The sequence below is a fragment of the Pagrus major genome, chromosome 19 (genome assembly GCF_040436345.1).
Source record: "Pagrus major chromosome 19, Pma_NU_1.0".
Taxonomy (NCBI): domain Eukaryota; kingdom Metazoa; phylum Chordata; class Actinopteri; order Spariformes; family Sparidae; genus Pagrus; species Pagrus major.
This window is the reverse complement of record NC_133233.1, coordinates 10996575-11017453: the sequence shown is the minus strand read 5'-3', so window position 1 is coordinate 11017453 and position 20879 is coordinate 10996575. Positions and strand designations below refer to the sequence as shown.

Below are 20879 nucleotides of genomic sequence, written 5' to 3'. Positions count from 1 at the left end.
AGCTCAGTGGGACGTCTGAGTGATGAGGGGATGGCCAACTCTTTTTTGGATTTCTCAACTTGTCACCACTTTCTTTCACGTAGGTCAAGATGAGCCCGATAGTTTCACTTGAAGTTTTGAGCTTGTTAGCACATGAGTTGTCAAGTCTTGCATATGCTATTTTCATAACAATGATTCATTATCACATTCATTTTGAGACACAAGTATTAGGGCTGAACCATATGCACAAATCATATTTAGATTGTTTTGGGACTGCGATATGAGTCTCGGTTTTAATGGGAATGGATTCAGCATTTCATATTTAACCCTAACCCTGTGGCCAAAAGAACAATGAGAGTGAACTAAAACAGTAAATTTGGGGGATAGTTGCTGAAATTCTCCACAGAGCTGGGGGGAAGCTCCTTCAAACGTCTTGGTGCTCACACCAGTCAAAGTTGATGGACATCGTTTACTGGACTTTTAATGTGAAGCTGCCAACCATATTATCATCACCATCCTATTGCTGCTGTTCAATATTCAACCTAATGCAAATTGAAATAAAAGCACTACAGAATTATTTCCTGGGTGCGTACGTGTTATGTACAGTATATATGTTTACAGCCTAAATAACTGTTTATATTTTGGATGTTTGTGTGACATGAAGGAACTACACACTTTTGATTTCTTTATGTAACCCTGTGTTGTATAATGACAAATAAATCAGTGTGATAACATTGATTTCTGCCACTACGTCCCCCTAAATAGTACACTGGACCTTTAAGAAACACGGGCTCTGTAGAGGCTCCCACTGCTCTCAATGATATGATTGTATGTGTGATCATTACAATTAAATCTGAGTTAATATATTGGTGTAAAAATATTAATACTCAAATTAAAATATTAAACTAGTATAACCACATTTATGAGCTTACAAAACATAATAAGTTGCAGTAAAATACAGAACCATGTTGAAGCTTTTTCTTAGTGTAGTGTTTAATGTGTCTCCAGATGGCACTGACTATGCAAGTGTTGCCAGCATCTCCCCCAATCTCTACCAGTTACCAAATCATCAGTGTGGTGATGGGGGCTGCAAGTGAAGGAGAGGTCAATGAGGAGATTAGTCATGAAACCCTGACAGGAGGGCCCATTATGAAGGCGGCTGTAGCCGACAAAGATGGGGGGACGACACGCCGAAAAAGAACTCTCCATTAATAAAATGGGTCACCACATGAATGTTGAATGTGCTCTGTCGACAGTGAAGAAGAGAAAATGCCTCCTGATATGGCTGCTCTTTGCCCAAGACCCCTTTCTAGTACAAAGGAGGAAAATTGGCGACCCTCACCCGGAGATAAAAAGGCTTTATGAGAAATCAGATCGGAAAATGGCTCATTGTCTCCATTCAGACTGTCATGGTTTTAATGTAACTCCATGGTAAATAGTTGGTAATCAATCATTGGGTTTGTATGGGGGTATTAATGTATGGATCATGCCTGGAATCAAAGATGCTGCTGCATTATCTGTATGTGTATTCATATGAGTGTGTCTATGTGGCGATTTTAGATTGAATTCCTGCTGAACTAGATTTGGATTTATGGAATAAAATATGGGATAGATATTGCCTGGAGGATATACAAAACCCCCACACACATACACACACACACACAAACATAGCCTTAGATGTGGAAATACTGTATATGATGCCACCACATCCCATATACACCAGTGAAGCGTGAGCTGTCTCGTCATGCGGGGCACATCAGCAGTGCAGTCTTCCAGTCCAAGACGTAAATCCAATTTGTTGTCTGTGCTGGCTACTAATAATGGTGAACCCACTGGGAGCGAAATCAATGCACAAAATATAAGATCTGCATTATCAGCAATGCAGCACTCAATAAGAAAACCAGTGCATCAAGTTCAAGTGTAAACTTCAGCTTGTGAAGTGAGAAATGAATGTTGCTTCATCCCTGAGAACGGGGAAAGGGATTTGTTGAGGCGACGCGCCTCCTGTCCTCTGCTCTGCTGATAAAATCTTCATGTCACTTGTAGCTTTGCTCCTCATATCTCTGGACTCGGTCGATTCCTCCGGCCTGTGATAAATAGTAGGGGATTGGCTTGTACACCTTCTGAGGGTTCAATGTCAGTGACATGGCAGCTTATCACTTGATTTTATTTGCACATGATGCTTTCAGTGTACTTGATTTTTTATCTCACGACTGAGCTCTTCTCTTCCGTTTACACTGTCGCCATGATTTGCTTTTTATGTCAGCTGTCACAGGAAAATACCAACATAAATTGTTTTTAGTATGAGAACTGAATTTTAGTTTTTAATTTGGACATCCCTTTTTTTCCCCCTGTGGAATCTCTGACCACTAGTTGTGCTATGGAGCAATGTTTGTACCAGACCGTCCACTTTAGTTTGATATAAAAAACACTGCCGTTTCCTGCTATTCCGCTGAACAACAGTAGGTGGCAGTAACATAAAAAAAGGAGCAATGTCTTGGAAAGGCAATGAGGAGAAACAATACAAGCTAGCAAAATGGATGCTAACAATGCCTGATTTATAATATAAAAACAAAAAAATAGCATTGCAAATCTTTTGGGGAGGATAATGAAGCTTCAGGGAATTTTTAATAAAGCTAAAATTGTACCAACAACAATATAATTGAAGGCAACTTTTTCTTGATGGATAATGTCACAGTGCTTTGTTTTATTTTAATTTGTTTTGTTTTAACACATTATTGTATAGTAGTAGTAAGTTTATTATAATAATTAACACTTTATAATAATAATCTCTTGTTATTACTTACAAATGACAATGAATGTTTATTTTAATTGTAACTTTCTCTTTCCAAAACACTGCTAATCGAATCTTAAAAAGAAATGCGATAGTTAAGATACATTTTTTTTTTTTTTTTGGGCAGTACTTATTACTGCTATTAACAATTTAACAATTTGTTTCAAATAAAATGTCTTGAGATGAATTTTAGAAGCAAAGTGCATCCAAAAACCAACCGACTTTCACCCGAGCAATTTTCTTCAACCAGTAATTTTAAAGCACCGTCTATCTGCAAAGCAAAGAAGACTGCCACTTTCACCTTCCCTCACACAAACTACACCTACAGAGTTAGCCTCGTTTATAAATACTGCTTCGGCTGCAACAAACTTCATTTAGTATGAAAACAAGTGCAAGCAAACACTCTGCTGTTTGTGCTATGAATATTAAAAAAAATGAAATATCATGGGCCTTATGAAAGTACAGTACAATAGGTTTAAGCTGGATTGTCTTTGGAAAGGGGCAATTCAGCAAACAGAGACTAAGCAGTCAAAATCCATCCTTGTTTCATCCTTCCATTGGTATGTGAGAGTGGTAGGCAGCGTGGGGAGAGACAGAAGAGGTTTTATAAGGCAACGAGAAGAATCTGTGCTTGGAGAAGGGTCATTTCTACGTAGAGATAGTCTGGGATTTAAAGTCCACCTTTGCACTGACACTCATATTCACCTCCAAAGACACAGAATAAATAAAATGTTCCACTCTGACAGCTGCCCCTCAACACTACCGATAAAATTTGTTGTGTGCTGAAACAAAACACATTCAAAATTCACGCAGTCGAATTCAAATTATTTTTTCCCCAACTTTAGCAACACTCAAAACATTACACAACCTTTTCACTTCACAAAGAACTTTTTGATCTTCTAAACAAGGAACCTTGGATTCATGTTTATCCAGACTGTACCCGGTCTGAATGTTTATCGATGAAATATTTTTCATTTCAAAACAATAATAGATTTTTGTTTTATTTCTGTCCTATTTCTGTGAGTCATGGTACTATCTGGGGAATGAAAATGAAATACCATTTAAAGATTAGCTTCATTATCTGTGCTGTTTATGCCTTGGGTTAGATAAGATTCACTTCTTAAGCTCAATCTTTGTTGTGCATCTTAAAACACAAAGTGCACTAGATAACAGCACACCACTTTCAAAATTACACATTAAACAGGCAAGTATGAAGTATAGGAATATGATGAGACTGCAATTTGTGTCACATGTTAGAAAAATTGCTTGAGCAGGTACAGTATGTGCAAAATGTCATTCATTAAATCATGTGCTAGCCTTTGATTCTGAATAAAAGTGATTTGATATCGCTTTTATGTAACCCTGTGAGAGTTTAACAGCAAGGGTCTGATAAAAATATTCTTGGAAGGAAATTGCAGATTTTGGAACACGATGTAGTTACTGTATGAGCCTTTCTTCTTGTGGTCAACAATAAATATAAGTCGCTGTCAGCCTTGTCACGGATTCTATCATTCTAAATATAAAGTTAATGTAAATTTTTTTTTGAATGGCCAGTTCCGCAGATGTATGGTTGTGCAATGACTTAACGTACCCTCCTGTCTTTTATGATGGTTAAATATGATGGTAATATGCCTGTGCCGCTTTAGTATTACAAGGTTGAAAAAACAAAAAGAGTCTACAACCATGCTAACAGATATATGGGGCTCAGCATTTAACTTAAAGCATCCCTGTACCTCTCATCGGGCCAGGCGGTACAACCTTAAAGTAATATTGCACTATTTTAGACTATATCGCATTACACAATATACTCATTGATATTTTGAAATCTACAAACACACTTCATAAATACTAGGACTGGACAACAAAATCAAATTATTTTTATATTTTTAAGCAAATACCTCAATATTGATATTGCAACAGTATTGTAGGAATGGCTATGAGTATTTTAATATAATGAGATTATTCATAAACAATCCTGAGTGATGTGGGTATAATGACTAAGTGAGTAAAGGCAAATATTAGAACAAGTTGAACAGTCTATATTGCACAGCCCTAACCTATTGTCAGCATACTATCATGTTCACAAAGACAATGCTAACATGCTGATGTTTAGCAGGTATAATGCTATCAATGGCCGCTTTAGTTTAGCCGGTTAGCATGGTATCATCTGGTAACTGGCACAAAAAACAAAGTTCTTCTTCGCAGATGGCCATGTCAATAGTTTTGGGAATTTTCTCATAAACTAGCGGACAATTACTTGGATAAAAAGTTCAGATAAAAAAGTTACGAAAGTTTTGATGCTTCCAATAGTCATTGATACATTTTGCATAAAACCATACATGTCAACATCATGGTGGCACTGGTCACCAAAGTGAGGATTCATTCTCTAGACACCACGGATATCTGTATCAAATTTCATGACAGCCAATTTAAAACCAACCAAAGACAGTCAGACCGACCACGCTGCTGGCATGGTTAAAAATGTGGCTTCTCTCCTTAATAAGACCTAATTAAGCATCTAACCAAGGCTTGATTGACAGGAAAAACATCAGCACACAGAATATTTTTGTCCCACCATCCAGGAATTTGTCCTGTTATTGTCTGTAGCCATAAAGGACACAGTCGTAGTGACGATGGTCCGATAATGCCTGCAGCCATAAGCAGATGATGCTGCAAAGGCAGCTGCGGCCTCTAGATACGGTGCACTGGGCTCTGCACTCATATCTCATGTACCTCATATTCTGCCTCTCGCATTTTTCAAAAAAAGCCCTCACCTCATATTCTTTTCTCTTTTACCTTCACGGTTCACATGTGTATTGCTCGGGGAGGATTTTGCAGCTGGAAACATCCAATTAATTGCACAGGGGGGCCAGCTTCTATATTAATAAAGCCTCACAGTGACACACCCACCACAGCTGGCTGGCTCTAGATGAATTCATGTTTGAGTAAATGGTTGTAGATGGTAAATGCTCATCAAAATTAAACCACTGGGAACAAATTCCACATTACTGCTCTCATTATCTATATTAACAAGAATTTAAAAAGCTAGACATCAAAGCAGGAGTGGCATGAGGGCATTCGGGGGACTGCAGGTGGCTTTGTGATGAGACCAGTACATTTGGAGCAAAATGGAATTAATACATCATGTCAGGATTTATTTCATGTTTTCTCTATGCCTGCCTGCTCTCTGCAGGTGGAGGTCGGTCCCCTAAAAACTATAGAGGTCCCATGTGGTAAAAAATTAGATTTCCTATCTTTTGTATTATAAAGCAGTTCTAGGTGCTATATTAATACTATGAAAGTATCAAAGTGCTCAATCCGTGGAGAAATGGACACCACCTGTATTGTGAGAGCAGAGCTAATGCGGAAACATGGTGGGTGGTGCCTGCACAGGCCTTTGAGAGCTGACCAATGAGAGCAGACTTGGCTTTTTGGGAAGGGTACCTTAAAGAGACAGTTAAAGAGAGTCTCAAGTAAAGTATTACAAATATAAAACTTGCATTGATCAAAAGTTCAAAATAGAATAATAATTGAACTTGTAACAACCTTACTTGTGCACCCTTTTCAAAACCTTATCAAGCAGGCACTTCCAGAGCATACGTATAGCGTGGGTAAAAAAGTTTCTGCCCCGACTGAGAAAAAAATTCTTCTGAGCTCTTCAACTTGGCAGACTCTAGCAGGGAGGGCGTCATCTAGAGACAAACCAAGGGAGGAGGATCAAAGGCAGAGAGGTGGAGAAACGGCCTGGACAGAAGTCAGGAACGACAGGTGATGTAGGTGTTGATGGGAGGAAGAAGAAAGAGATAAAGGGAATAGAGAGGCAGCTGCGGCTATTTGGTAGTTTGGTCTGAGGCAGCCACTGACTGGCTAATTGAGTTCTGTCAGTAACAAGATGCAAGGAGATAAAGCGAGGTCAGGTGTCATACTGAGATAAATGAAGGTTCCTAACAGGTCAAAGGCAGAAAAACACAGGCGAGTGACGTCAATCAAGGTCTCAAGTGTCTCCTTAGTCCTCCTTTGTCTGCAGGTGGTGCACTGATGATTGTCAGCCCTCATCATGTATAAACTCAACATTTAACCCACTTAATGTGCTATAGAAATCTTAAACCAAAAATACTAAATCTTTGGAACTAACCATGTACCTTCAATGACGAGGACTGATCATATTTCAGTTCCAAACTAGAGGTCAGCAGTTAATAAACCATCCTACGCGTTCTGTCGCGATGGACCCGCAAGTGTAGGAAGGCAGCCCCCTAGCTTCAAACTGAGCTGACTCAGAACAGAACAGAAAGCTGAACAGAAATAAATAAAAGAAACGCTTCCCTGCACACTTTGAAGTAGGAGGGAGGATAAAGAAGAGAGCAGGGAGGGGAGAAGGTAAGCGTAGGTTGGAGGATAGACCAAGGCCACGGAACAATTTAATTTTAGAATGTGTGTTTGTTATCTAATCATGCCATTCACAAAAAGCAATGTGTCACCGCAATTTTATGATAACATAAAGCAATTTGGGTGTCAGAACCTAAAAAGCAGTAGTAGAAAATAATACAAAAATAATTCAGTATAATTTTAAAGCATTTCTACATCACTACATATTTTTTAGTAAAGAAAGCACACAATAACCTAATAAAAACAAAACCTCATTTTTCAACAATGTTATAATGCTGTATAATACATTGGTCACAGGGGCCAGGACTTTTACTGAGCATACTTTAAATACACAGTATGTAATTTCAGCAGCTCGAGGTCTTGCATTTAAAACAAAAGACATAAGTAGCGTGGGATCATGGGAGTTGTTGTCTTTGTTTTCAAACAACCGTCACTGCTAATAAAAATCTATCTCTGTGATTCAGGCAAAAAGGTTCACGGACGAGATAATGTGTGAAAGCTTTATTCCACACTCTCTTGACACTCTTCTGGAAGTTTTAGTGAAGGGTGACCAAATGAAACGCACCGTTGCCTTGATAAAATGACTCTGAACTTGAACTTTCGGCATAATGTCTCATACATCTCAAGACATTTCAGACATTTTAATGAAAAAAGTTACAAATGATACCTTTAAAGTAGGATTTTGATGACTTTTACTTGTAATGGAGAATGTTTGCGTTTTGGTATTGCTATTCTGAATTACTGCATTACTTTACTGCACATAGTGATATTACTGTATGTCACAAAACTGTAAGAACAATAGTGTTGGTCATAATAGTCTGATAACAGCATGAGTTGGAACAGTGAATGGAAACAGTGACTGTGTGGACAGCAAAATGACAGACTGATAGATGGGAGCAGAATGAATTGGGTGTATGGTTACAACCACTTTAAAGCTCTGGCCTTTGTGTAGCAGCCACATCACTGCTTCCTGTATTTCCTCTTTGATGAGTCACCCCTGGACGCTCCACTTCCATTATCATCATTATACAGTAAATATGACAGAGACATCCATTAGATAATTTGACTTACAGCCTCACTGACATTTGAAATATCTCACTTAACTAATTTCTGCTGGACCAACAAAAGGCTGGGGTCATCTTGATTAAAGCTATAAAACTAACACGTTGCGTGGCTGTCAACAGATGGTCTAAGTTATCTGGACCAATAACTCGGCCTGTCGCACAAACCTGGCATTCTCCTACACAATGACTAATGCAGACTGCTGATTCAAAAAAGCTGAAATGCAGTGCACAGCGGAAGGTAAATAGATGCTTATGGTGGCAGAGACAGAGAGAGAGAGCGAGAAAGGGACAGACAGAGAGAGACTAAGGAGGGTAGACAAGTGGAATGACTTATTCAAGGGGGAAGTGGGCAGGAAGAAACATGAAATTAGCACAAATAGATTATGTGTCGACTACAGGCAGGCCTAAGAGCAAGCCAAGCACTGTGGAGGGAGAGTGAGGAAAAAAAAGAAAAAAGCAGATTGACTTCTTGTTTGTTCCTCCCTTAGGGGAGATCCGATAGAGCCATCACTCACCAAATTGCTGATCTGTAGTTGAAACAGCTGTGTCCAAACCACACATGCACTGAACACTGCAGTAATTAGAATGCACTAATAGTTTGACCCATGCACTGAGTGAGAGATGAACTGTCTCATATATAATACATTTTTTGGAGGCCTCAGATGACTCTTTAGCGTACTTTTTGATATTAGGTTGTAGTAGTGGTCCGGACTTTTTCCTCTTAATGTAACAAAGTAGCGGGAATGCCTAAAGTGATAGTTTGGAAAATATTTTTCCAAGCGTTGGAGGAAAAGATCGATACCACTCTCATGTCTGTATGATAAATATAAGCTACAGCCAGCAGCCGGTTAGCTTGACTTATATATATAGCAGCTCATTCTCACTCCCAATGGGTCAAATAGAGCAGCCTGGTCAGTGGCCCTCTGCTTCTAAGTGTGACGCTGTAGGTAGCCCTGCAGTAGTATAAAGAGCAGGAAAAGTCAGAGATGTATGATAGCTACAGACGGATATTATACCAATTTCAATACATATGTCAACCAAATATCAAAATTCAGATTTCAGTCGATACATTTTCCAAACTAAATAGTGTTTTCAAAGGCCAAAACTTTTCTCTAATGTAACATCAATGTGGAATCTGAATATTAGGTGATCAAAAGTCAGGGTAAAGGGAGAAAAGCAGCAAAATTGATGCAGAAGAACAAATATATTATCTTTTTTGTTCTATGCATTCTTCTTCCTGCTCAAAACCTGGCCTCTACATTACCCCTAACGCAACATGGTCACTAACAGTTTAGGTATGTTATGCCTGTAGGTGCTAACGTAGCTGTGATCTGCTCGCCTTAAGCAAAGATGAGGTGCCACCACAGATGATCACTCCATACTCCAAGACTATTTTTTCTTTACATTTTCTAACTTGTAGTCTTCAGCCCCAACCAATGCTGCCTCAAGTGACATCACTTGAAGTAATTTATCAGACTTCAGGCACTTCCCTCTGGAGCCACAAAAGTTTTTATACAACTTTCTTCAGATATGTAGTTGTACTCTCCAAGACCTGTAAATGGTCTCTGATGTTTAAAATATGTGGAGTTGCCCTTTAATGGATGCTATTCTGCTGTTGATGCATGTCTCAAAGAGGCACGGGAAAAAAACACAGCATCGATAAATTCAAACATCAAGTTTAAACCAATTGAAAGGAAAAGGTTGTTTTTGTATACAACTCTGATTTTTCCCAAGACATAAAGGCATAATTCAGCAGCTGCCCCTTGTGACTGAAAATAATATACTTAACCTACAAATAATTCTCTGAAATCTCTATGGTTGGAGAAACATTACAAACAACAGTTTACTGTAAACCCACTAAAAGAAATACTGACTATAGAGATTGAATTTGAAAAAAAGGGGATAGCAAAGGGATATAACGAATCTCTAATAAAGGATTGTTTTGAAAAGAGTGCATCAGAGGGCAATGTCTGATTCTATAAGAAACCCTGAAGCCACAGACAGACCAGTGTCACTGTGATATTAGTCTCACTGAAATCAGCAGAGTAGAAATCTGCATTTTCTGTGTTTTGAAATGATCTGGACTTGGGAGACATGTGTGTAGTGGACTGTTGCCAATAAGGACATAACAAGAAAAAAGTAAGAAGTTAGTTTTTTTCAGTGTTGCCTGTAAATTCTATGAACTTTTTCTTCTTTTAAAGGATTTCAAGAGACACAATACCAAGTCAAGCATTAGAGCTTTGTTTAACATCCAAATGATGTTTCCAAGAGTTCTGAATTACAAAAGTTGTACTTCATGTGAGTTCAGCTATAACAGACCAGGAGTTGTTCACGATGACATTTTAAGATGTTGGCGTTGTCGTCAGTGCGGAGATTCAGTCAATGAACAAGACCCTCTTTCCATGAGGCTGACAGGGAATCTTGAGTAGAAAAAGGTTGTTGCATCTGATGAACAATTCACCCCTCCCAGTGAATTACCTGTTTCTGACCCTACTTGATAATGCCCCGTGGTACATGTGCTTTGGAAATTGAATCACAACACCCACAGGTTCATGGGTAAATTGGTGATACAAAGTTTACTTTCCATATGTGGGCTTGCTGTACACAAACAGGGTAGAAAAAAAGATGGAAATTTAGTTTAGAATATGCATGGGGCTTACATTATTTTTATGCACTGTCAACAGGAATCAGAAGCACAAGTCTGTTGCCAGATTGGGAGATTATTTAAAACTTTGGCCAATAGACAGGATTTTAGCGCTCAACAACCATGACGGTGGCATGATATAAAAGTGGTGCCATAAATCCCACCTACAGTTCTTGGTATGAGCAGTGTTTTTTGGCTCGTGATGGGTAATGATGAATATGTAGTTGGTGTTCTTGGTGCAGTTGAGTGGTGGTACAGAACGAAACAGGACTGGGTCTTTGTGTACGATTCAAGACGGGGACCGATAGCCCCTTCAGAGACATGACTACTCTGCAGGAGAAATAGAGCGAGACAGGAAGCAGGGGACAGAGGCTGGAGGAGAGAAAATGCGAGCCAGAAAGAGATCCTTTGGTAGCCTGAATCTTCTCAGGCTTTAATTACACTATATTGATCACAGGCGGGAGGGTGGAAGAGGGGGAGGAGATCGAGCAAGGGGGGGAGACAGTTGGCCAAATTGCAGTCTGTAGTTACTGTAAAGCATGTAAAAAAGGGAGGCAGCGCAATTATACGAAAGTCATACAGTAGATAATTAGAAAATCCTCCCAACTCTGCGCACTTTCTCTCTCCTCACACCCATTAACTCTGCTGATACATTAACACAGTAAGGGTGTCAAATTCATTCAAGTCACCCGGCCGTATGCATTGTTCTCATCCATCTCACAGCTCCATGCTCGGTTTGATTTGAAATTCTTCGCATCGATTTTTTCTCCCCAGCGCCTTTTCTCCGGTCCTTCCTTGTAATCAACCATAATAGAATGGTCATGCATGACACTTCTGGCTTCCCTGTAACAACTTGAGCTACATGTTAGGAGGCAAAGAGGTCCACTTCTGCAAAGTTGAGCTTCTTCCCTTCTTTTTTCCATCTTTTCTAGGTTGACCTACTTCAGCAAAGAGCTTAGGTTCCTTTCTTTGTTTCTCACACTGTTGTGGCAAGGGCAGAAAAGCTGCGAGCTCTCCTACTGTATTTCCCTCCACACCCCCTTTCTCCTGATCCAGGCGGATGGCAGCTGAGTCCAGCACAGTGAAATATGCCAGATTCACCCTCACTGGCCCTGCAAAATCGCTCCCGCCGAGTCTCACAGAACTGTATTCCGGGGGTTAAGGAGCTTATGTCTCGTATACGACGCATGGAGAAAGGGGCTGAGCAGTGATTCGCCATGGGAGGGGGAAAAGGAGAGTGAAGCTTCTCTGTGTTGAGTGTATCTCATTATGGCTGAACTGTGTGTTACCTTTGGTAAACAGTGGGGAACATTTCTCAGGCGAGCGTCACTCTAAAAGCAGCAGGCTGGTAAACGACAGCGGCCCGATGGTGGCGCACAGCCATTGCTCAAATCAACAGCCCCACAGGGATGTATGAGTTCGGTCATGATTAGTCAGATAGAATAAATAATCTGCGCTTATGACAGCCCCCTTCATTTCTGCGGGTGTTGAATGGATGCCCCGTCCAAATCTTTTGTGTTAGTAAATTCCCTCCAGTTATTTTTTGCTGAATGACCTTCTCAATCACAAGAAAAGTCAAAAATTCAATTTCTGAAAGAGGCATTCATTATCATAGCGCCTTGTGCTCAAGGGTACCTGCCCATTTACAGTGCGTAAGAGCATTGTGTTGTATAGCTGTACTCCATTTTAATGGCATATTAAGGAAATCAACAAATTAGAGATTCATTAAACAGCCTGAAGGGTTTTGAAGATATTAATGTGAATATTGTCACGGCAGCAAACATATTATTACAGTACGACTATGGATTAGCCATGGTAGCATGAGAAAGACACAGTTTGATTATAGTTTAATTATTTCACACAACCACACTGGTTAAAGAAACTGATGTTTGCTGTGACTAAACACAACACACAAAGATTTGTAGTCTTGTCTATCTTCAGGCCGAGGCACAATGTGACACAACCACTGTTGTGAGCCACAGTCTGGCAGCCTGACTTCCATCCATATGTTTGAATTGTTGATGTTCCGCCATTCTGCACTTCTGCACTGCGAGCATCTCATGTGTGAAAAGCAAAACAAGAGTAATTAAATCTTCATTCATTCACCCCTACAACCATATTCACATCTGTTAAATTGAAAAAGCACACAGTGTAAAACAGATCCACTTAAGTCAATGCCCTAGTGACTCGTAACGTTGGGAAGTGGGGGGGAAGCTTTTGTCGTCCTCTCCGCGAAAAGTATAATGCTGTGTTGTTTTCATGTTATATGACCCTCTGTGGATTTTGTAAATCAAACACTAATTACAACGTGCACTGACCTGATGGCTGAAATGCTACCTCTAAAGTCTTCCATGGGCTGACAGACAGCTGAGTGAATTCGGCGTCCAAAATAGAGTGCTTCAGCAAGCCGTAAGCAGCTTGGTTAATTAAGACATGCTGACAACTGGTGAACTCTGCGAATCATTATGGATCCCCTGCCTAATTGGAAAGAATGGTCATGGTAAACACATTTTTCTTCTCTATTGGGTTGCTGCACTGTTGCTTTAATAAAACCCACAGAAAAACCACCAACAGCCTTTAGAGTCCACCCATAGCTGAATAAACCTACAGTACACGTCAGGGGAAAAAAATGCTGTTGGACCCCCCACCTTTAGTTGATCTAGCTTCCCTTAGAAATTTGGAAATTACCCAAATAACATAACCAATTGACATGCACATTCTTTGGGTGGTGAGGAGTCTACAGCACTGGGGCAGTTTCCTACTTTGCCCAGCTGCTAATCAAAGCTCAAGTCAACCACATGGCATGTGTACAGAAGAATTCAGGTCTTACCTGCCCTGGACTTTGATGTCAGAGATGGCATAGAAGTATCTGGACAGGTTGTTCTCGTCGACCATCGTAGCTCCTGTAGCAGGCCGGAGCAGGCGGATTCTCAGGTCTGTGATGGTAAAGAAGTCCCTCAGGTTCTTGGTAGTGTCCAGCTGGCCGTAAAGCGAAGCCATGTTATGCAGCCGGGGCCCAGCAAACAGTGCAAAGCGATCCTTGATCTCAAAACGCACTGTTTTATCATACTTCCACACATAACCTCGTGAGTAGTCCTCAGTGCAGATGATGTCCAGCAGGGTATGCTGGGTCAGGTCCTGCACCGTCTTGGGCTCCATGGTGAAGGCGTCCAGGCAGTCTGTGGCATAGAACTGGTAGGGCTGCCAGGTTCGTCCATAATCCAGCGACTTTTCTAGGACCATCTGTTCGGGCCGACCTGACTCAAAGGTGAGGACGATGTCGTCGGTCAGCTCGATGGTCTTGTTCCAAGATAGCGTGATGTTGACCAGAAGGGCCTTTGGGTACTTCTTCCAAGATGTGGATTGCCAAAAGGTTGTGGGATTACGGCCCTCGATGTCGAACATGAGCTCCGGAGGGTGGGCGAGTTCCTCTGTGGTGGCATCACATTCATTATTACACATATAGGGGTTCTCCTACATAGAGAGAGAGCAGAGAAAACCAAAGAGAGAAGGAGGAACAAAAAGGAATAAAAAGCTGTTAGTCTTGGCGAGAACGAGAACAAATTAGGTCATTTTCACAGTTGATCAGGAAGAGAACTCAACGTAAGGATGGGGTTGTATGCGTCATATACCATGTTATTAGGAGAGTAATTCAGGGATTTGTGAAAATGAATCACAAGCGTGTCATGTGCATACACACAGTATGCAACCTATGAATATTTGAAGCCACTTAGCTTTATGTTGTACATTTATCTTCCAAGAGTCTGCCAAAACCTCTGTTGACTCTTGTCATTACAGCGCATTTTCCCTGCTCTCTTGTCACTACACCAAGTCACTACAAATATCATGACATATCCTTCCCAGACTTGAAATTAAGATGTCTGTTTTCTTCTGCTCTCCAACGTTGGAAACACAGGAATAGAGTGAATGTGTCAAATGGCCCAGAGGAACTCATTCGCAAACTGAATAGATCAAATGAAAAGCTTTGAAAGAAATGTCTCTTTTCAGTCATATGTTTGACTGAGCTCACTGAGTCTTGAAGGATCTGCAAGTATCTTGGGTTGTAACTTATTTATTTTTTCTACTTCGATTCATTAAAACCAAGTACATCACCTAAATCCAACATGACTTGACATACATAAAGGGCTAATAGATGTTTATTTTTTATCCCTCGTGTCTGAATTTGGCTTGGGGTTTTCAGAAACTATTCTCAAGCCTTTAAATTGATCACACCCCTTGCTTGAAAGAGGTCTTTCCAAAAACATTTGTCCGATTTACCACAAATCATTACCAGGCGATGTTCTCTCCTTGCTCCCTGGGGGCTCCATCTAGCTGTCAGGGGGAGGAGGCACTTCTCCAAGAGGACCTTTCAAGTGCTACAAGCTCCAATTTATCAGGACAAGATAATCCACTACTTGATTAGGTGGGAGATGTCACCCTGTGCGTATGCCCATGTGTGTATGTGTGGAAGCGAGTGTGGCGATGTGGTGAGGAAACAGGGAGAGGAGCAGACCTCTGATGTAAGACAGTCTAATGAAGCGGTGAGGCAGAGATTGAGTAAGTTAAAGGGAGAAAACGGCTCCATTCGGCTAATAAGCTTTGGAAGTTTTCCCCCTGTCCTCCAAGGCAAGGTGACAATGAAGCAGGGCTCTGTCAGGCCCTCTGTCTGTTGGAGGGTCCCATTAATATCCTGTCTGGACCATCCCCTACAGGCTTACCCCAGCACTGGACAGCGGTGGCTGGGAGGAGACGAGAGCAAGAAGTATGCAGACTGGCAGTGGAAAATTCCACTTGGGCTTTAGTGTACCGTTACATGGTGGGAGGTTAGGTGTGCCATTAACTGCAGCATCTGGTGCACTGTGTATCCACAGACAGATGTGTAATAAGTCATACACGACAGTTATGCCTGCTTATGGGGTGTGGACAGTTTCTAAAAAACACACTTGGCATGCAGGATGGCTGATCGTGTTGCTGCAGCTTGTTGGGAAAGTGCGTTCATTGAAGGACATCTAAACTGTTATCCAGTGAGAGTGGAGCACAGGTGTGAATTTAATTTTCTTGCGCCTGTTTATTATCAATTATACTGTATTCCTGCTATATCGCATTAATTGAACAACAGTAGAAGTACACTTACTCACATCCATTTTTGGGATTAGCACTTCCCCTTTGAAATCGTGCCCTTATATGCCTGAAATCCTATTAAATGTTGTTTGAGACATTTATATTTTAATTAAATCTCAGACTGGAAATCAAGTTTTCAGTCAAACCATATTCTATTTTTACACTGAGCAATTATCTCCTCGCCGCAGACTTTTCTACAGCAACTTTTGCTTCATTCTTACTTATAGACATTGGTGGAGGAAGTACTTTATTTAAAGGTCCAATGTGTAGGAAGGAGGATCATTTCAGTAACAGGATATCAAAATATATATATTTTTTTTGTGTTTTCAGTGGCCACCATAAGGGAGGGTGAGACGAGGGGTATTCAGTTGGTTGCAATGTGCAACCTCACTGCTCAATACCACTGAATCCTTCACACAGTACAGTACATTTAAGGTGGAGCTCATTTTAACTACTTCATACACTGTCGAGGAGGTTAATCTTTTACAATTTAACATGTTTACTTAATGTTCACAGGTTTTGAATGTAAAATCTTATTCTGTACAGAAACCAGTATCTATAGTTTTCTGAAAATTGAAGTGGAATACATTTCACCCTGTATTGCAGTGGAGTTCAAGTAAAATTTTGTGAAATATTCAGTCTTAAGTACTTAAGTACTGTACTTAAATACTAAGTTACTTTCCATCAGCAGCTTTAAAATGCATTTTAAGCCACCCTCAAACCAGACTTCCCAATGCCTAAACCTCTGTGGTAGCCTCAACTTTTGGCTTGAGTGTAAAAGTAAGCAAACAGTACTTTGGGTGTCTTTAGGGGAGCAATTGTATCATCTCAGGTCAAGCCTTTCTGTTCCTTTACATCTAAATCCGATCCAGTGATCATCTATTACTGTAAACACCTACACACACACACACACACACACACACACACACACACACACACACACACTCGCACACAAACTGCTTTCCTCACCAGCACATCTCTGTAATCAGACAAAGATGTATCCCTATCGATCCCTGCAGCTGAGCAGCTGAAAATCTGCTGTGTGTAGCACCTGCATGAAACCTTGGCCAGTTGTCCAGCACTCCTCCTGAACACACAGGTTAAAAACCTTTCATTACTGTCTCCTCCGCTTCTCACCTAATGACAAAATCCTGCATTTATGAAGATCAATAACCTCACCGGCCATCCCGGAGAAGAGAAAGGAGATAAAATGCTGAGTATACGGCCTCATGAAAATCAATGGCAGTTTTCTGTGTTTTACTGTAGGGCACCACGGAGGGCTCTGTTAGCCGATTAATGGCTTGGCACACATTAAAATAATTGACAGCGCCCGGCACTGCAGCATTTCTGTAATTACAAAAGATGTTTCTATTAATCCCAGTGTGATGATAAGTGGCCAGGATGGGGGACAGCCATCACAGATTACAAAGCCAGCACTGAGGTTACTAGAGCAGATAAGTCACGCTAAATTGGCGCTAATAGAGATGCCGTCAACCCACCCAAAACACAGGGGCTTAATCCGATTATTAGCATTGTGATGCAGTGAGATAGTGTGAGGGAGCAAGCGCGTGTGCGTGCAGGTGGGTGTTCGTGTGTAGTTACATGTATGCGGTTGTGGGTGGATTTCACAAATCATCAGGAAGCTGCTCTATATTCATCTGGCATCGTGCCCGTTGTTGTCAAACTGTTCAGGCTAATTTTACCAACCGACTAGAGGAATAAAAACCAACAAAGCAGCAACGTGGAGGATAATGAATTAGACTAATTCCATTTAGCTGCACTCCAAAGACCAGCATTATTTGTAGTGTTTAGGTCACAGGGAAGTGTTTTCCCTTGCTCTGCAAACCAAGGCTTTTAGGCATGTTACAGATAGAACAATTTGCATGATGCACTCAGCGGTAAGACAACACGTCATGTCACTTGTCAGACACTATTTTTGGCTTATTTCAAGATGTTTCACTGTTCCTCTGTGACTGCTACAGTTTAATGAACAATGATCAATGATCAGATTTTTATGATTCATTACTTAAGTTGAATATGTGAATAACTACTGTATATGCTGAATTTATTATTTTTTTGTTCCCTCAATCACATGCATTTTTTCACAGTGGCTAAATGTAGAAGATAAGAAGTGTTTTATGTTTCAACCTTCACCCTAAGATAAAAACCTAAGAACAAACCTACAGTACATGTAAAACGTTGTTCTGACAAAGGAAGGGCAGGGAATATTTATGTACTTTTCCTCATCAGTTATTATAAATGCACCACAGATACAGAGGTCAAAGTTAAGATCCATGAAAAGTAGACATACATATAAAAAAGCATTGCTGAGCAGGTAAGCTACAGAGGGTTTGACCGTGTCTGGTTTTAAAATAAGATACGACCGTGGTGTCTGACAGCCTTGGCCCGGTAGCACGGCAACCGCTGATGGAGAATGGGACTTCGGGGAATATAAATTTACTAACTGCCCACAAGCCATCTAGATAGATGGGCTTGCACCAATCAAACAGATCCCTTTGTGTGACAGGTGTCTTGCACTTGTAACCCAGATAGCAAATTGAATCCACCTTCCATCTTTTCCTCCTACTACCCTTCCTTTGTCTCTTTCTCTCCTTGCATGAATAGGTTTAATTGCACAAGTGATCAGTGCGCGAACTTGAGAGTGATAAATCAATCTTAACATGTGTCTGATGTTGTTTTTAGACAGGAAAAGCTTTAGATCTAACTCTTAAAAGACATTGTGAAGTGCAGGCATTATTTGTCTAAATAACAAGCTTTTATTATTTTTTAGCTTCTGTATGTATCAACTGTTTTTCATCATTCAGGATCTGTGGTGCATTTTGGATAAAAGAGCACTGATATCAAGAGTCAGACTGTCAAACAACCTAAGATCACAACCAGCCATCGTTTGAGCACTTCTTAAATCTGTAAATGTAAAACAAGAAGCAAAGAAACTGAAAATGAATTCAACCTCCAAATGATGAGCTGATTATTAAAAGTCCAATACAACTGCAGTGTTTCTAAAGCAGCTTCCATAGTGCAGAGTACAATGTAATGAAAACATTAACATGCCAAACAATTCCTCTGGTCTTGATAAATAGAACTAAACTGGATTCAATAAATACAAATGTTTTATTTTTCACAATATATTTATTTGAAATGATACATATTTCCTGCCTATAGATGTAACCCCAGACCTATATTGTGCATAGTTTATGATACTGTAATTAATATTGGCATTTACAATAGTCAACTGTCAATCATTTCAGCTTTGAGCACTTGTTATTGCGTATCCATTATATGCCGATATAGTTTCTCCTTATATAAGATTTTTATTACAAGCAATTAAATTAATTTACATAATGTGTGGTCTATAAGAGATATGTTTTATTCATTTAGTTGCAATCTGGACGCACGCAATGCTAAAATAGGCAGGCCAACGTCCATCCATCCAACCAACACACACACACGCAATCCTGTCTTCGCTGTCATTATAGCACACGAGAGAGACAAAGACAGATGGAGAGTGATTACAGGAGTTTATCACTAAACACATATCAATACTAGAGCCTGGGAACTCCTAATGACACAAACAAATTGCTTCCTCACCACATGCTGCAGCCGGTGCAGGTTTGGGTAAGAAACTTTTTCTCATTTTATAAGAAATAAATCCAAATCATTTCCACATTCCACTCCCCACTCATTGTTTTGCTTCTCTAGCTGCTGTCCTTAAAACATTCTGTTCTATAAGGAGAGTAATCTTTATCGCCACAGAGGTTAAAAAGACATTACGTTTAAAGATTGCATGCTGCATTTAGATGTCTATAAATCATTACCGCATTAATTTATCGGAGACTCTCTCGCAAAGGGAAAATGATTCGTGACACTAACACAGTGCTAGCATAAAAAGTCTTCTCATGAAATCCATCCATCCATCCATCCATCCATCCATCCATCTCTTGTTCTTTACAAGGTCATGGAGGACTGGAGTGTATCCCAGCATGATGAGATGCACATTCCATCCCAGACAGGTCGCCTGTAACCTGTTGGGCTACTTGTACTGTAATCATAAACTTAACTTAATGGTCAGTAAAAAGTTCAACCTCAGTTTGACAGAAACTCACAGACCGAGAGGATATTTCTCTTACATTTCCTTCATTTCAACTTTGTGCCCACATGTGTGAACATTGCATCAACAGCGCAGAATTTCTCTCGGCTTCCCCCCAGAAATGCATAATCTCTTTTCTCACATCTATCCATTTCTCTTCCATGTTTTTTTTACCTCTTTCCTCAGCCAGGTGTGCGTCTGTGTGTACGTGCGTGTGTGTAAGACGGGGGTTGGGGTTAAAGCTATCCCTGCCGCATTAATGAGACCTTGTGTTCCACGATAGATTTCTTCATCCCCGACCCAGGGGCTTGATTGAAGCAGTGCTCTCTCAATTTCAAAAACCCCCCCCTCTCTCTCTCTCTTTCTCTCTCTCTCTCCCCAGTCATGTCAACACCTTTACTGGATTTCCTCTCTCTCTCTCCCTCTCTCCCATGGTGATAGGTGGTGCAGACAGAAAGAGGGGCTTAACCTGGACGTGGAATGAATATTGGATGCCAGTGTGACAGATTACAGTGGTAATAGACACCCAGGCCAAATCCTCACAAGGATTACAATCATATTTTCAAATGGCTCAGGGTCGGCCGGAGGTCGGTCGGCCTGGACCACGGTCAACAAGGCGACGGGGGACCTGAAATCACACGCACACACACACCCCAACACACACCAGGTTCTGCTTAGCCAACTGTGCGTTAGATCAGACATGGTTTTTGCATTCATTTTCATAGTTTTTGATACGGCTTTTATGACTTCTGGTTATTTTTACAATAAGCTTTATGTCAAAAT

At 40.5% G+C, this 20879-nt stretch overlaps 1 protein-coding gene across 3 annotated transcripts in view; it reads right to left on the bottom strand.

Annotated features, from left to right (window-relative positions):
• The window catches only part of ntng1a (netrin g1a), a 102125-nt gene that overhangs the window by 44442 nt on the left and 36804 nt on the right, over nt 1-20879 (bottom strand). For all 3 annotated transcript variants that reach the window (XM_073488530.1, XM_073488531.1, XM_073488532.1), the window contains exon 2: nt 13698-14341. In XM_073488530.1, coding sequence (XP_073344631.1) covers nt 13698-14341 — 644 coding nt within the window. The remainder of the gene's footprint in view (nt 1-13697; nt 14342-20879) is intronic.